The following is an 18636-nucleotide window of genomic DNA, read 5'->3' on the forward strand; positions in this document are numbered from 1 at the left end:
AATGAGCAGGGAAATGAGGATAGGAACCATAGTAGTACCGATGGACGCATTGCTGTATCTACCGTACTTCCTATGCTAGGATGACCTTCATTGATCTGGGATCAATGATACTGGTTTGGGACCAGTGGTAGGAGTTGTACCCACAATGACATTGACTTCGGGTCAGTAGAGGACTGGTCTGGGACCAGTGGTACATACTTTGAGACTGACTTCGAGTCAGTAAAGTACTGGTCTGGGACCAGTGGTAGGAGTTGTACCCACTATGACGTTGACTTCGGGTCAGTTGAGATTGGTCTGGGACTAGTGGTACATACTCTGAGACTGACTTTGGGTCAGTGGAGGACTGGCCTGGGACCAGTAGTAGGAGTGGTACCTACTATGATGTTGACTTCGGGTCGGTTGAGACTGGTTTGGGACCAGTGGTACACACTTTAAGACTGATGATACTAGTCTGGGATCAGTAGTAGGAGTGGTACCCACTATGATGCTGACTTTGGGTCGGTTGAGACTGGTTTGGGACCAGTGGTACGCACTCTGAGACTGGCTTCAGATCAGTGGAGAATGGTATGAGACATTATCGATCAATTCTTCTTCTTCATGGTTCAACAGAGTAGAGTTGAGCAGAGCAGAGCTAGCAGAACTGAGCAGAGCCAGCAGAGCTAAGTAGAGCAAGAGCCAGCAGAGTTGAGCAGAGCCAGCAGAGCTAAGCAGAGATGAGTAGAGCTGAGCAGAGCCAGCAGAGTTGAGAAGAGCCAGCAGAGCTATGCAGGGCATTGATGGCAGAGATAGTACAGTCGGACATATGGATCAGTGGATGGAGTTCTCCCTAGTTGAGAGGGAGTGTTAAATTGGCAACTAGGGCCAAACTCCATGTGGGTCATCTTATTTATGGCAGCTGATATTTTGATTGGATCCCTCATCGAGAGGTGTAGGATTGACCTAGAGATCATCCGATTCCGATAAGTATTTATAGAGATATGAATTTATTTTGATTATGGAATTATTATCAAGCTGACCAGCAACTTGAGTAGGCTTAGAAGCCCAATAGACATGCCTATTCATCATCTATGCTTTAGTATAAATTGGCAAGGACTTGAAGTCATTTGAACACATTCTTGAGGTGATCTCCTCTCCACGTCTTGGGTTTTTGGAGAAGGAGAGACACAAAAAGAATACGTTGGCCTAGTTTGATGATACCCTAATCGAACTTATATGCTATACGCTGTACATGGATTACACGTAGTTCATGAAGACATAACGTGATGCCCTAATCTGCTACCCTAAGCCACAGTCAAAGGTGGAAGATGAGCCGCAGTAAGCCGCAGCAAAACGCAGTCAATAAAGAGGCCTTTATACACTGTTCATGGAGACAGTGATACGTTATACGCAGATATGGAAACACCTTAAAAGTTGTTGTAGCCACAGTGAGGAATGCTGAGAGCCGCAGTCATGATAATGGAGCCGAAGTAAGGGTAACGAAACTACAGTCAAGTCATGAGGAAGCCGCAGGCATTTTCGGTGAAGGTCTTGACTGCACCTCGTGGGTTTTTGGTACAGTCAAGCTAGATCTTGGTTGGAGAACGCAGAAGGAACTTCGGATGAGTATGAGAGCAGAGATCCGCACTGCTGGAAGGCATAATACAGATTTCGGATGGACACAAGATATCCGTGATAAGGTGCAGCGTAGTATTAAAGTAAGATCAAAGTCTCAAAAGGAGCAGTAAGTCTCGGCATTTAAATGATATACCTATCTCAGATGGATGAAGCATTATAAACTTCGGATAACGACATTCTCGGCATAGTCACAATTCTGGTGAGAACAATCCCGATGGATCTATCTCACAGCAGTCAAGGTATATGTATATCCTCACTGTAGATATCACAATAATCCTAGAGGCACAATCTCAGTCTCGGCATATGTATGTTATATATATTCACGTTATAAAGAGGTCAGAAAGGACAATGTATGAATTTGGATTATTGTAGATGACAGCATGATTGTGTAGTTTGAGACTGCGTGGAGGATTCCAGAACTATAGCCTAGCTGCTTTGCTAGGCTGCAAGCCATAGCAAGCAGCTAAGGCTGATACACATATGGCTGTATAATGAAGCAACAGAAGGATAGTGTTGCAGCATGATGAAGCAACGAGAAGTTATAACAGTAGCATGATGGGCACATTAGCAAGCGCAGCATGATGATGAGAGCAGGAGCAGCTCAGTCATCAAGGTTCAACACACTGTGATGGTATAGCAAGGTGCTACACGGCGAGGTGCAGTAAATGATTGAGAGGCAGCTCTATGGTACGTGAAGGAGTCACCTTAGAGAATCAGTTGAAGCAATATGTCTTCAATTGGTCTCATGCAGATATCAAAAGTCAAAGTATTGACTTCAGTTGTAAATGTACTATCTCTCTCACTTTCTCTACTGAACTTTGAAGAACATAAAAGAAGAATTGATCAAGGGTTTCCCCACATTGTGGGGTTTGTCCCTGGCTAGTGTCACATCCTGTGTCCTCTTGTCTTGGCTTGTCTTCTGTGATTTATATTTATGTTCTATCTGTAATTTACTTTAATGCTGATGTGATTGCTAATTGTGAAAATTTAAATAAATTGCTCTAGCATAGAACATACCTAAAATTAACACATTCTGAAGGTGAGTTTTGGTAGTAAAAGCGTTGTTACCTTGAAAAGGAGGAACTTCATCGATGGCGTCACCAAAAAAAGAAGGATAACCATGTGGATCTCCCTGAATATTAGTAAAATCGTAGGGAGCAAACAAGTCATAATCCATGATGACTTGTTTAACGGGAAAAAGATGGGCCAAATGGATATTAGAGAGAGAGAGAGATCCTTGCTCAAAAAAAACAAAACATCTACAAGAAGCGAGCTTCTAGCAGAAATTCTTGTAAGAAATGGAAAAGTGGAGTCGCCACTTGAGCATGAATCTCTCACAAAATTTCCAAAGGCGAAACCGAAAAGTTAGTGGATGGAAGCAGATGGATATTCAGGGAGGACTCCTTGTCTGGGATTAATGAATGAATAAGTGGAGTTGCCACCCAAACAAGAAACCAATCGGAATGTCCAGGTGCAGAAAGTGAAGATGAGAGGATTAAATGAAAGATGACGAGAGTTAGGATGGTGAGAAATGAGGAGACGAAATGACACTAGAAAAATGGGATGAAATGTCGTAAAGCCAAGGTCTAATAAATTGGTCCTTGGTGGCAATGCCAAGAAGTGTTGGCTTTTCTGGCTCGAATGAGAGATGAAAAATGAGAAGAATGATGAGGAAATGTCATTGAAACACCGAGAATCAAATATCCCCGGCAGCGGCGCCGAAAAATGTTGTGCCGCTTGACGAGCTAATGAATGGGAAAAGATGAGATGATTAGAAAAATGCCGTGAGGACCAAGGACAAAAAAGCTATCCCCCGCAACGACGCCAAAAAATGTTGTCGCACAAAGTGTCTAGGCACCGCGACAACGCTTAGAGTAAGGGCTGTCACTCTAATCCTTACTCACTTCGTTTAGACTCTCTCCTAGACAAGTCAAGGGGGTAGTCCCTGGGGTGAATGAACGAGGATACCTTGTGAAACACAGGCTCTAGGAGACTTAAAGATGGACAACTTGATGAATGTAAATGAGTCTTGGTTAACTGAAATAAATAGATTAAACACTAATATGAACAAGACACAACCACAATATAGAAATGATTATAGACTAGTGCCTTTATATTTAATTAACCAAAGAGTAAATAAAAACAAGTTACCCAAAGCAATTTATAATGTGGCAAAGCGACGATCGTGAATAATTAAATGTCAACACCTACAGATGCTCATAAAATGCTCAGCAGAAGATATGCAATTTATTACAATTTCATGACAGAGTACTTGAAATATTTGCAAAATATTTAACATGCAATGAACATCAAATAATTCAACCAATTAATGTGACGATCAAATAGATGAAAAATGTTCTAGCAATTAAATTTCTAGAGATCTAAATGCTTTAAAAAAAACATGAAATTCAAATGCTAAGCAATTCATAATCCTAGAAAAATGATTTGTCCATAGTGACCCAAATCTAAGAAAATATGCCACCTTCCTATAGTCGATCGTTAGATACGATTAAAAATTAAGTGTGTTTGACTATGAAGGAATTAAAATGTTTGATACCACAAAGTTTCTTTTAGATTTTTTAACTTTAGCACGAAAGGACACCAAGAAGGAACTTTAAATCAACAATTTAATTATTCCTTAATTAATTTAATGTGACTTAAAAAATCAAATCAAAAAGACCTTAATCAAATTTAAAATTTTTAATGGGTCGTAGGCCACATAAATTTTTAAATATGAAGGCTTTAGTTTTGCTTTTGATTGATTTCATTAGCAATCAAAGTCACCAAAAAATAAAATTTTAGGATTTTTTCATTTTTTTTTTTTAGATTTTTTTAGGTCTTTTAGATTTTTAAATGTTTTGTTTTTATTTTTTGATGTTGTTTAAATGAAAAAAATCAAAACACATTTTTAAATCATAAATAAAAATGAAAAGATGTAAAACAAAAACAAAGCAAATAAAAATCAAATCAAATCTAATAAAATCAAATCGAAAGTCAACCAAGATAAAAATCAAATTAAAAAAAATGGAAAAGAACTAAACCCTACGCATATTGCAAGTGAAATAATAAAAAAGAAGAAAGGGTTGAATGTTTTGTTGAGTTGTGCAAGCAGGAAGCGGGATGAGGAGCTGTGTGAAGAGAAGGCCACGATGGAGAGAGCCACAGGATGAGAGGGAGCAACGGATGGCAGTATGCAGGAAGAAAGGGAGGAGCATGGAGAAATGAGGAAGGGAAGACAGCAAATGAGGGAGATGACTGGAAACACGGAGGAAGAAAAGGGCAAGGAGAAATTCAGAAATGCAGACAGGTGAGAGGGCAACATGCAAGGAAAAGGACGCAGGTAGCAGGTTCAAATAATGGCAGCGTTGAAGGTTTTGCAGGAAGGGAACCACGCAGAAAATGCAAGCAGTGAAAAGACTGCGGGAATGCTACAGTGGAAGGGTTTTGCAAGTGCGATGAAGATGCGAATAGGAGTTTGAGTTGGAGCAGCGTGCAAGGATATGGTAGCGGGATGAGAGGGCTGCGACTTTAATGGAATTTCGAGGGCAGCATTGGTAGTAATGGAGCTGCGAAGGGATTTCTAATTTTTTTTTTTTTTTCGAATTTTGTAATAAACCCAAAAACCCAGGCAACAAATCGAAAAAACCAATCAACAAAGAAATGGTAGCCCAGAAACTTAAAAATTTCAGAATTTTTTTGATTAAATTGTTGAATTCTTGAAACCCTTATAAAGATGTCCAGATTTAAAATTTTGGAACCCTTGGACTGCAATTCTTTTTTTGAATAATGTCCCTGCAAAATTATGTTGATAAACCCCCAGAGATCCTGATCTTACCCTCTAGGGCCTAGATCTAGACTCCACACAAATATCTCCCTTAGGTCTGTAGCTGCATGGCGACAAGAAAACACCCAAGCGATATGTACAATGATAAAAGAACTAAAACCACAAAAACCCAAGTCAGAAAACCCAATTTTTTTTTTTACAGATTTATGTACAAGAATGGTAGGTCTATCAGATCTGAGGAGTATGAGTCCAACTCTGCTCCTAGATCTGATAATCTAATGCTCTCAACAGCCAGATCTATCAATTTCCCACACAAAAATTAAAATTTTAAATTTTAAGGAGGTGCTAACTCGAAACCCTTTGTGTATCACAGAAAAAATTCTTATGATAAGCCCAAGATTAATTTTACTGGGTTCTTCAGAAAACACGGATCAAGAGTTGGCTGGTCCAATTGAAAACTTCCCTTAATGCCCGAGGATCTAAATCAAGATTTCCCTGCAAAACTCGATCCAACCATTAAAAATAGAGCGAGAAAATAATAATAAAACTCGAACAAATAGAGATACCTGCTATTACGTTCAAAATTTTGATTATTATTCAAACCCCAGCAACTGAGCAAAATACCTGTACTCAAATCACTCTTTATAAGCTATCATCAATGGCTTTAGAAAAAAATTATGCATGAAAACAACACATCTTACAGTATTCCCATGAAGAAGACTTAACCCCAAAGTCTTTCTTTATTATCCAGTAAAAGATTACACAAGAGCTTCTTGGTAAGCACACGACTCAAAAGTTGGATGATTCGACTGACAAATGACTTCTTATTTAAAGATAAATCCTCCAATGGCTAGTTCGAGTGATCATTGTCAAAGCAATCTCGACCGTTGATGAAAATTAAAATTTCTTTTAATCTCATCCGTTGAAATATTTAATTCTTGAGGAAATTCAAAATTTTCAATTAAAAGCATTTTAATTAACTCAAAAATAGAATTTTTGAGTTAATTTCCCCAAAAATTTGACTTTGACTTAACCCCCAGGGATCATAGGTTTAAAATTTAGCAAAATAATTAATTTACTTTAGTTTCGGGAACTTTTAAAATATAATTTTTTAGGACCGACGAATTTTGCCTTTGGAGAATTTTAATCTACCTAGGATCTAGAATTAATTAAATTTCTGGCTTAGGATTTTAATTAATTTTGGGTCAGAAAATTTAATTAATTAACCTTGTTGTTGCACAGATTGTCACGACAACTCTCAGACCGGGGGCTGTCACTCTGATCCCCGATCCCTCCGTTTAAGCCGTCTCCCGAGGCTAAGGGGGGTAGACCCTATGGGATGAAAGAAGACCAACTGTGGACCAATTGGGTTGAGAGACACGTCAAGGCAACTTAGCACTTGGTTGATTTAGAAATTAATGTACCAGTGCCTTATGGAGTTAATGATTAAATAATTATTTATTAAATGTTGCAGAAGTATAAACCATGTAAAACAATCATTTATCATCAAATAATCCAAGCAATGCAAAATATTCAATAAATTCACAATGCTTTAACGATGATCCAGCAATTAAATTTCTAAAGATTAAATGCTTTAAACAACCATAAAATTTTAAATGCTGACCAATTACCATTTTCACATAGCTAACTCCAAATAAACATTAAGCACATTTAACTATAGAGAAATTGAACATAAAGACACCAAAAATGAATTTTCCAATTTTTTGCTAAGCTTTTCAATTTTTTTAAAAATTTTATATAAATAAAACAAAATTAATCTAAAGTAAACTAAATGAAACTCAAAATCATTAAAATTTAATCCTAAAATCAAATAAATCTAAACAAAATATGAACCCATTAAAATCTATTTTTTCTTTTTTGGGAATTTTTCTATGATTTTTTATTTTTATAATTTTTTGATTTTTAAATAAAATTCTAAGATTGAGATAAAACAAAACTAATATTTAAAAATCTAAATAAAACTCTAAAAAAGGTCTAAGTATCAATTTTTTATGATTTTTGGGAATTATATATATATATATATATATATATAAAATTATAAATTTTAAGCTAAATATCAAAATAAAACAAAATTAAAGTCCTAAATAAATAAAATTTAAATCTAAATAAAACCTAAAGACGAACCCTTAATTAATTTTTTATTTTTATTTTATTTATTATTATTATTATTATTTTTATTTTTATTTTATGAAATTTTAAACTAAGATCCAAAAAATGAAAAGGAACTCTTTTTTTTTTGATATATATATATATAATACATTTTTTTTTTAAATTATTGATTTACATTAAAATAAAAACAAAAACTATTTTGTTGTTGTTGTTGTTGTTTTAAATCTGTTTATCAAAACTAAGACTTAACCAAAAAAAGAAAATCAGAACTAAATCTAGGGTAAAGAAATATATACATGGACATACATTATAAGTTAAATAATGAAAAAAGAGAAATCAAATTCTAACCCTAAGTCTAACAATATACAAACCTGATTTAAATCATATACCTAATACAAAATAAATTGAAACGTTGCCTTAAAAAAAATCTACACATTAAAGGAAACTTCGAAGTTTTTTTTTTTTTTTTGGTTGTTGTGTGTGTGCAGGTGACTGCGGGCAAGGAGGCTGCGGGGGGAGTTGCGTGGAACGTTACTTGCGGACAGGTTGCAGGTTGAGGGAACTGAAGTATCGCAGACGGGGGAGGGAGAAATTGAGCGGCATGGGCAGCGACAAGTGAAAATTGCAGGTATGGCAGCGTGAGAGTTCAAGGAGGAAACAACGGGCAGTGAGGACGTGAGGAGCTTAAGCTTCAATTTTTGTTTGTAGGCAATGGATAGCAGCGTTGAGGCAATTACGTGGAGTGTGCAGATGCATTGGCAACAATGGATGCAAAGATTTGAGGGTGGTTACAACAAAGTGTAAAATTTCAGCTGTCAAACCCTTAAGAAAAAACTCGATTTAGGATAAAGAGTCAGCCTCAAAAATGCTTTCGGCTAGCTGAGAAAAGGCTTAGAATTTTTTGAAATGAACCAGAGGTAACAAATGACGAATTCTTCCTCGAGAATTTATGGAAAAAAATGGCCCATACCCCTTTGCAGAATGAGGGTTGGATAAAAAGAAAAATAAAAATATGCGCTCAAAGGTCTTACGGCTGCCTTCAAAACCCTTAAGAAAATTTTATATGCCACAAATAGTTTGCAAACAGTAATAAATCCTTCCATATGAGGCTAGATCAGCCTTAAAAAAGAAAAATTTGCGGCCCTCAGAAAATACGATCAGTGTGGACTCAAACCCTAGCCGTGGAGGCTAGAAACCCTTGCTTCGTCAAATCTACAATGAAAGCCCTGTAGTCTAGAAACTTGATCAAAATTTAAAATCTTTCCTGCTCCGGATTGCTTGATGGAAACCCTGATTTTTTTTTTCAAAACCTGTACCTGCAACTTGTAATGGCAAAAAACAGAACACCAAGAAATAAAATGTGCAAGGAAGAAAACTGAAAACCCTAAAACCAATTAATTTTTTTTTACAATATTTACAAATTTTCGACTCTTAAGCAGCCAGATTTGTCAATAATCCACAATAATATTTTCAAAATCCTAAATTTAATGTAAGATACTTAAGAAAACCCTGCATGCATTCATAAAAATTTCAGATGATAAGACCGGGATTAAAACTAGTTGGGCTCTTTCAAAAAACACAGTCCGGGAGTTGGCTGATTTAGCTGAGAATTTCCCTTAATGCCTGGTAAACTCAAAACTAAGATTTCCTGCACAGCTTAAAATCAACCATTAACATGGAGAAAACAACAGTGAAATCCAGATCAAATGGAGATACCTGCCATTATATTTCAGAATCTAAACTATTATTCAAACCCCAAAGATCAGACAAGATATCTGTGCCTAAATCTATCTTCATCAAGCTATATCAATGACTGAAAATAAAATTATGCAGAAAAATAAATCATCTTACAACACTTTCAGAAGAGTAACACCAACAAGATTTCAACCCCAATGTCTTTCTTTATTGCACAAAAAAATGACTACAAGAGAGCTTTCTCTAGCACCAGAGTCTCAGATCCAATCTGATCTCAAATGACCCCTAACACCCTATTTAAAGGAAAATTTCCTAACAGCTAGTTCGAGTGATCCATGTCAAACTAATCTCGACCGTCGATGAGGATCAAGATTTCTTTTAATCTCATCCGTCAAATTTTTAAATGCATTTTAATATATTAAAAAATTAAAATTCTGCATTTATTTACTAAAAAATTTGACTTATTATTATTTTATTATTATTATTATTAATTTTTTAATTTTATTTATTTATTTTTTAAATTTTTTTATTTAAATTTTTAAATTTTATTATTATTTTTATCTTTTTTTTTTTATTTTTTTTTTTTATTTTTTTAATTTTTATTTTTGGATCCTCGAACTTAGCCTTTAGAAAAATCACCTAGACCTAGGACTTAGGACTTATGAGGGGATTAAAACATTTTTTAACCCTGAAGACACTTTACATCATGACTTTTACAATTTTACATCTCAAGGGGGAAAACCCATTTGACATAGACCCTCATAGACCACCCAGTTCTACGACCAAATATAATCTAGCAGATCAACGTGCTAGGATTCCCCTAAGATTTTAATGACAAAATTCATTCCGGCTTTGGGGTTAGGCTGAAGGAAAACTCTGCCGATCATGGATCGGTGAGACAAAAAACCTTCCGGAACGTAGATTATCACTAGAAAATTAGGTTTTCCTAGGCAATATACATACATCACTCAGATCTGCTAAGATCATTTACAATTTACACATGCAGACTGGGTCTACATCATAACATGATCAGGTCGACGATGATTGCTGAATGGCACGAACATGTCGATCAAATGCTATCCCTTTTGCGAAGAAAAGGGGGTGTACTGCTATGGGTAGTTGACACGTAGTGGTCAACATCTGGCTCTACTTGGGGACACGTTGCTGCACTGTAGGAATGTGAGAATCTAGAATCTACATCCATGCAACACAACAAAACATAAGTAGCGTCCATTCAAAAATCATCATATGACATTAAGCACATGAAAGATATAAGCTCTTCATTAATTATCTGGAAAAGTAAATCTAATCCTATAACAAAAATGAAAATGCTGAAAAAACAAAGAGTAAGGTTAGAAATACAGAGGATGCCCCATGGCATCAGATGTGTTCAATGTAGTGTATACTGAGCATTTGCCTGCTTTCAGGCAAATCTGTCGGCTGCTTGTCAGATGTGCCATGTCCAATTCTGCATATGGTAGGACTTTTTCCTATCCGAAAATCAAGCTGCTTGCGGCTGTCTGATGCATCAAATCTTCTTCTCGTTCCCTTTTTCTTGCGCTTTTTCTTCGTGGCAGGTTGTATTACTGATGACATGGAACTTTTTGCTTCAAAGCTATCAGATGAAGTATGTAAGATATGCATGACATGTCTTTCTTCATTCTGTATCTGCCTTGTCAAGGATAATGGATCAATCTCACAGGTGCCATGAGTTATAACTTGATCTTCAATGACTGGTGGATTAACCGTGTAAGCATCAACCTTATTATTAATTTCCCTTTTATGCAGGTCACCTTCAATTATCCACTTTTTAATGGAACAAAGGACCTCATAATAAGATGAAGCTTGCTGTGCCTGTAACAGATAAGGAGGCTCCTGATCGATTGACATTCCTTGGTTTCTTTCATCCTCTGACAGCTGTTGAAATTTCTGAACCTGTATATGAATGACATCTATCTGACTAGAGTGTTCAACCTTTATAGCACTGATTTCCCTGGCATGGTCTTCTTCCATGGTCAATAACTTATTCTGAAGACTTATTTGATTAGCTTCCATATCTTTTATTACTTTATCGTCCTTTTCCTTTATGGTCATCAAGCAATGCTGCATAGAGTTTATCTCTTTCTTATGATTTGCTTGCATGGTTGTCATATTTTCCTCTAACCCTGATAACTTGCTTTGCATAAAACTTATTTCTGTGTCATGATTAGTTTTCATGGCCTCAATTTCCTTAGCATGTTGATTTTGCATGTTGGTTATGCAATCAGAGTGTTTAATTTTCATGATCTCCATCTCCTTATTAGGTTTTTCCAGGTGGGTGCATAAAGTTCTCACATCATTAGCGTAATTAGTGTGATTGATCTCCATATTTTTTACCAGCCGCGTTAGTTCTTGTATAATTTGCTTTTGATTTTCCTTTTCATTGTCGACACTGATTTTACAATTTGTCCCTGCTTTTCCACTATCATGGATTTGATCTACAATGGTACAGGTGGATGGTGCATTCTGATATGAAGAATTGTCTTGAAATCTTTCATCGACAGATGAACCTTTCATAAGATTACTTTCATTCCGTTGCACAATTTTAGGGGCACAAGGCGAGCTATCTGGATCACCATATTTATCTTTAAATGCATCGACAATGTCTTGTAAAGAAGTGAAAGAATCTTCAGGACAATTATTAAACCAATTCAAAGCATCACCCTCTAAAGAACGGACAAATAGACGCATTTTGACATCTTCATGATTATATTGAGGAAGTCTACAATATATGATCATTACACAAGTAAACCTGTTTAAATTATTTCTAACAGCGACTGAATCACCATTTGAGAACAAAAGTAATTTAGAAATGGCCTCTTTCGGGAAATCATGGAGATCATCAGTAAAATGACATGGTTTAAACGAATAATCCATGATGAATAACGAGGGACCAAATGGATGATAGAACGAGATCTCTGCTCAAGAAAATCAATAGATGAAAGAAGTGGAGTCGCCACTTGAACAATGAATCTGATTCTAGGATCCAAAAAGTAAGAAACAAGCTGATATGAGGGAGGCTTCTTGTCTGGGAAAAATAAAAGAAATAAATGGGAGTCGCCACCCAAACAAGAAATGAACTGAAGAGAAGTTGTTGATATGACAAAAGATAAGGTGATGAAAAGATCAAAATGATGCCAAAAAAAATTGAATTTTCTGGCTCAAATGAGAGATGAGAAGGATGAAAGAATGATGAGAAATGAGAAGATGAATGTCGTTGAAATGCCAGGGACAGAAAAACTCTATCCCCGGAAACGACGCCAAAAAATGTTGTCGCACAGATTGTCACGACAACGCTCAGACCGGGGCTGTCACTCTGATCCCCGATCCCTCCGTTTAAGCCGTCTCCAGAGACTAAGGGGGGTAGACCCTATGGGATGAAGGAAGACCGACTGTGGACCAGTTGGGTTGGGAGACACGTCAAGGCAACTTAGCACTTGATTGATTTAGAAATTAATGTACTAGTGCCTTATGGAGTTAATGATTAAATGATTATTTATTAAATGTTGCAGAAGTATAAACCATGTAAAACAATCATTTATCATCAAATAATCCAAGCAATGCAAAATATTCCATAAATTCACAATGCTTTAACGATGATCCAACAATTAAATTTCTAAAGACTAAATGCTTTAAACAACCATAAAATTTTAGATGTTGACCAATTACCATTTTCACATAGCTAACTCCAAATAAACATTAAGCACATTTAACTATAGAGGAATGGAACATAGAGACACCAAAATGAATTTTCCAATTTTTTGCTAAGCTTTTCAATTTTTTTTTTTTAATTTTTATATAAATAAAACAAAATTAAACTAAAGTAAACTAAATGAAACTCAAAATCATTAAAATTTAATTCTAAAATCAAATAAATCTAGACAAAATATGAACCCATTAAAATCTTCTTCTTCTTCTTCTTTTTTTTTTTTTTTTAAAAAATAAAATTATAAGATTGAGATAAAACAAAACTAATATCTAAAAATCTAAATAAAACTCTAAAAAAGGCCCTAAGGATCAACTTTTTATGATTTTTGGGAATTTTTATTTATATATATATATATATATATATTTAAATTTTAAGCTAAAAATCGAAATAAAACAAAATTAAAGTCCTAAATAAATAAAATTTAAATCTAAATAAAACCTAAAGGTGAACCCTTAATTATTTTTTATTTATTTATTTTATGAAATTTTAAACTAAGATCCAAAAAATGAAAAGGAACTCTTTTTTTTTTTGATATATATATATATATATATATATATATATTTTTTTTTTTTCTCTAATTATTGATTTACTTTAAAATAAAAACAAAATCTAAACTTAAAAAAAAATAAAATAAATAAATCTGTTCATGAAAACTAAGACTTAACCGAAAAAGAAAATCGGAATTAAATCTAGGGTAAAGAAATATACACATGGACATACATTATAAGCTAAATAACAAAAAAAAAGAGAAATCAAATTCTAACCCTAAGTCTAACAATAAATTCTAACCCTAAGTCTAACAATATACAGACCTGATTTAAATCATATACCTAATACAAAATAAATTGAAATGTTGCCTTCAAAAAAATCTACGCACAAAAGAAAACTTCAAAGTTTGTTTTTTTGGTTGCTGTGTGTGTGCAGGTGACTGCGGGCAAGGACGCTGCGGGAGGAACTGCGTGGAACGTTACTTGCGGACAGGTTGCAGGTTGAGGGAGCTGAAGTATGGCAGACAGAGGAGGGAGAAATTGAGCGGCATGGGCAGCAACAAGTGAAAATTGCAGGTATGGTAGTGTGAGAGTTCAAGGAGGAAACAACGGGCAGTGAGGACGTGAGGAGTTGAAGCTTCAATTTTTTTTTGCAGGCAATGGATAGCAGCGCTGAGGCAACTGCGTGAAGTGTGCAGATGCACTGGCAGCAATGGATGCAAAGATTTGAGGGTGGTTACATCAAAGTGTAAAATTTCAGCTTTCAAGCCCTTAAGAAAAAATTCGATTTAGGATAAAGAGTCAGCCCTCAAAAATGCTCTCGGCTAGCTGAGAAAAGGCTTAGAATTATTTGAAATGAACTAGAGGTAACAAATGACGAATTCTTCCTCGAGAATTTATGGAGAAAAATGGCCCATACCACCTGCAGAATGAGGGTTTGATAAAAAGAAAAATAAAAATATGCGCTCAAAGGTCTTACGGCTGCCTTCAAAACCCTTAAGAAAATTTTATATGCCACAAATAGCTTGCAAACAGTAATAAATCCTTCCGTATGAGGCTAGATCAGCCTTAAAAAAGAAAAATTTGTGGCCCTCAGAAAATACGATTAGTGTGGACTCAAACCCTAGCTGTGAAGGCTAGAAACCCTTGCTTCGTCAAATCTACAATGAAAGCCCCGTAGTCCAGAAACTTGATCAAAATTTAAAATCTTTCCTGCTCCGGATTGCCTGATGGAAACCCTGAATTTTTTTTTTCAAAACCTGTACCTGCAACTTGTAATGGCAAAAAACAGAACACCAAGAAATAAAATGTGCAAGGAAGAAAACTGAAAACCCTAAAACCAGTTAATTTTTTTTTTTACAATATTTACAAATTTTCGACTCTTAAGCAGCCAAATTTGTCAATAATCCACAGTAATATTTTCAGAATTCTAAATTTAATGTAAGATACTTCAGAAAACCCTGCATGCATTCATAAAAATTTCAGATGATAAGATCAGGATTAAAACTAGCTGGGCTCTTTCAGAAACCGCAGTCCGGGAGTTGGCTGGTTTAGCGGAGAACTTCCCCTAATGCCCGATAAACTCAAAACTAAGATTTCCTGCACAGCTTAAAATCAACCATTAACATAGAGGGAGAAAACAATAGTGAAATCCAGATCAAATGGAGATACCTGCCATTATATTTCAGAATCTAAACTATCATTCAAACCCCAAAGATCAGACAAGATACCTGTGCCTAAATCTATCTTCATCAAGCTATATCAATGGCTGAAAATAAAATTATGCAGAAAAATAAATCATCTTACAACACTTTCAGAAGAGTAACACCAACAAGATTTCAACCCCAAAGTCTTTCTTTATTGCACAAAAAAAATGACTACAAGAGAGCTTTCTTTAGCACCAGACTCTCAGATCCAATCTGATCTCAAATGACCCCTGACACCCTATTTAAAGGAAAATTTCCTAACGTCTAGTTTGAGTGATCCATGTCAAACTAATTTCGACCATCGATGAGGATCAAGATTTCTTTTAATTTCATCCGTCGAATTTTTAAATGCATTTTAATATATTAAAAAATTAAAATTCTCCATTTTTTTACTCAAAAATTTGACTTATTATTATTATTTTTATTTTTTTAAATTTTTATTTATTTATTTTTTAAATTTTATTTTATTTTATTCTTTTAAATTTTTAATTATTTTTTTAATTTTAAATTTTATTATTATTTTTATCTATTTTTTGATTATTTTAATTTTTTAATTTTTATTTTTGGATCCTCGAACTTAGCCTTTGGAAAAATCACCTAGGACCTAGGACTTAGGACTTATGAGGGGATTAAAACATTTTCTAACCCTCAGTACACTGTACATCATGACTTTTACAATTTTACATCTCAAGGGGGAAAACCCATTTGACATAGACCCTCATAGACCACCTAGTTCTACGACCAAATATAATCTAGCAGATCAACGTGCTAGGATTCCCCTAAGATTCTAATGACAAAATTCATTCTGGCTTTGGGGTTAGCATGAAGGAAAACTCTGCCAATCATGGATCGGTGAGACAAAAAACCTTCCGGAACGTAGATTATCACTAGAAAATTAGGTTTTCCTAGGCAATTTACATACATGACTTAGATCTACTAAGATAATTTACAATTTACAGATGCAGACTAGGTCTACATCATAACATGATTAGGTCGACGATGACTGCTAAATGGCACGGACATGTCGATTAAGTGCTATCCCTTTTGCGAAGAAAAGGGGGTGTACTGCGATGGGTAGTTGACACGTAGTGGTCAACAAACCTATGAGGGGATAAATATTTTTCCAACCCTCAAGACACTTTATATCGTGATTTTCATATTTTTTACCCATTTGTAATAGACCCTCACAGATTATCCATTTCTGCGACACAAATATAATTCAGTAGACCAAACAATTTGTAATAAAACAACCTAACCAAATAGTTAGGATTATTCCCAAATCATTTTTACATAGACTCGATCTAGAACACTAGGACTCGCCTAAGATCCTAGCGACAAAATCCATTCCAGCTTTGGGGTAAGACTGGAGGGGAAAAATCTGCCAACCATCCGAGAATGGATCGGTGAGACAAAAAACCTCCCAGAATGGAGATCGTCATTAGAAAGGTAGGTTTACCTAGGTTGTTACATACATACCACGGTTCTGTTGAGATTATTTACATTATATACATGCAGAATGAGTTTACATTATAACATGATGATCACGCTGATAATGATGGCTAGACAATACAGACACGTCTATCAGGCGCTATCCCTTTTGCAAAAAAAGGGGGTGTACTGCTCTGGGTCGTTGACGCGTAGTGGTCAACACTCCTTACACTTCGTCCTCCTTCTCTGCTGCTTGTCTAGAGATAGACCTTCCTTGAGTGAGCCTTCTAGAAGAGATGTTCTTCTTCTATCCTTTACTCAAGTAGACTTCTTCTTTTGTTGACCAAATGAGATCCTTCTTGAGGTATGACTGTAATACTGTTCTGCTGCCCTAGTTTTTCCACATGTGGAGGGTACCCTTAGAGAATTAGGGTCCTTTCACCTTCGCTAGAGAGAGAGACTTCTTCGCTTGACTTGGGAGGCCTAGTAGGCCTAATATCTCACCCAAACAATGATGATTCTTGGACTGTTCTCTAGCTGCTGTTATACCACAGGTTTACCCTCCTTTTTCTTCGCACGTGTGACTGTTTCTAGCCCTAGAAACAGTCCTATATCTTCGCTTTACCTTCTCCCTTCTTCGCTGCACTTTGGAGACCCTTTAGACTTGTTTTCCCTTCACTTCTTCTCGGCTTCTATCCTCGCTGATTTCAGAGATGCTTGTTGGACATTGAGAGGGAGTGGACAGCCTCTATATATAGAGGACTGTCCCTCCTTTAGGCCGACATGAATTTTTCCATCGTTTTGCTTCATTTGGAGGACGTTGCTGCATGGAGAGGACTTGGACTTTGCTTGGAGGTATTCCTTTGACTCTTATACAATTTTATACATAGTGTAACATGCCCTCTAAGGGTCTTACATAAATACATTGACTTTTGACTTCCTAGAAGCACTTAAACATGTGCTTGACCTACTTCAATGAGCAAGAAACTCATTGACAAATAATATAAAAACAATTTCTCTTTTCTTGAATAAATACAAATGTCAAAATTACATTTATGAAGACCGAACCTAGTTACACTTTCTTCAACATATTTTTCATTATTTAAGAGAATATGCTCTACTGTAATGATTTTTTTCTCCAATGTTGAGGACCTAATGTGGATTTTCCCCCTTAATACAAATACTATATTGAGGAAAGGAATTCTGGTTATAATATACTGTTCCTTTTGTAAATCTTGCTCAAACGTATTATTTAAAATAAATTATTATTCCTGAATTGATTGATTGGTCCGAGACCTTCATGCTTAATGAACCCATGGTTGCAATTTATATGCAATTAAATTAGGTCCTCTATCCTCTAATTGTACTCACTGGTGCTTCATATGTGTGATTTTGCCTTATTAAATATCCTTGAATATCGATATGAGAAACTTAGGCTTGTTAAGCATCAAGATGCTTCTTGGAATGTGAGCATATTGTTATAAATTGACAAGTTGATTTTGGATTCTCTTTTCTGCTTAATAGGTTTTAGACGATGTATCCTTTAATTCTATGAGATTAGGCTTCAAGCACATGAGTTTACATCATTATATCTTATTGATATTAATGTCCTAGAATACCTCATGAGGAATTATTTTTGAAAATTTGACACTACTTGAAGTAGAAATGGTTATTTATTATTAAGTTATTAACAAGTTTTGATTTTGATAAGTTATCCTACTGATGAGCCATTGCAGTGCTTTTGAATGGAAGGCAGTTCCATATTCTATGGCGAGGGGTGCTCTAGCATTTGGATCTGCACTTGGAATCTATGAAGCAACTAATGGCAAGCTTAAGCAAACAGGGGGTAGATTTCCAAGAAGAACTTATATTTTGTTATTCTCAAGCTTGATAAGTTGAAACTTAGGACTTGATCATAGCACGGGCCTTGCATATTAACAAACTATAATTTTTGATTTATATTATGGCTTCTCTTATTGATGCTTTTTTTAATATTGCTAAACATATGTTTTATATGATATGCGGGAAGCATATTACATTGAT

General features: G+C 35.4%; 1 protein-coding gene across 1 annotated transcript in view; it reads left to right on the top strand.

The window, feature by feature from the left end:
• Positions 1-18636, top strand: part of LOC149218065 (uncharacterized) — a 241062-nt gene that overhangs the window by 116423 nt on the left and 106003 nt on the right. Inside the window, exon 2 of the mRNA XM_089383789.1 lies at positions 18330-18439. Within this exon, the coding sequence (XP_089239915.1) occupies positions 18330-18439 (110 nt within the window). The remainder of the gene's footprint in view (positions 1-18329; positions 18440-18636) is intronic.

The sequence above is a fragment of the Pinus tabuliformis genome, chromosome Q (assembly GCF_031772625.1).
Source record: "Pinus tabuliformis cultivar Carrire ecotype Pingquan chromosome Q, CPIR1, whole genome shotgun sequence".
Classification (NCBI taxonomy): domain Eukaryota; kingdom Viridiplantae; phylum Streptophyta; class Pinopsida; order Pinales; family Pinaceae; genus Pinus; species Pinus tabuliformis.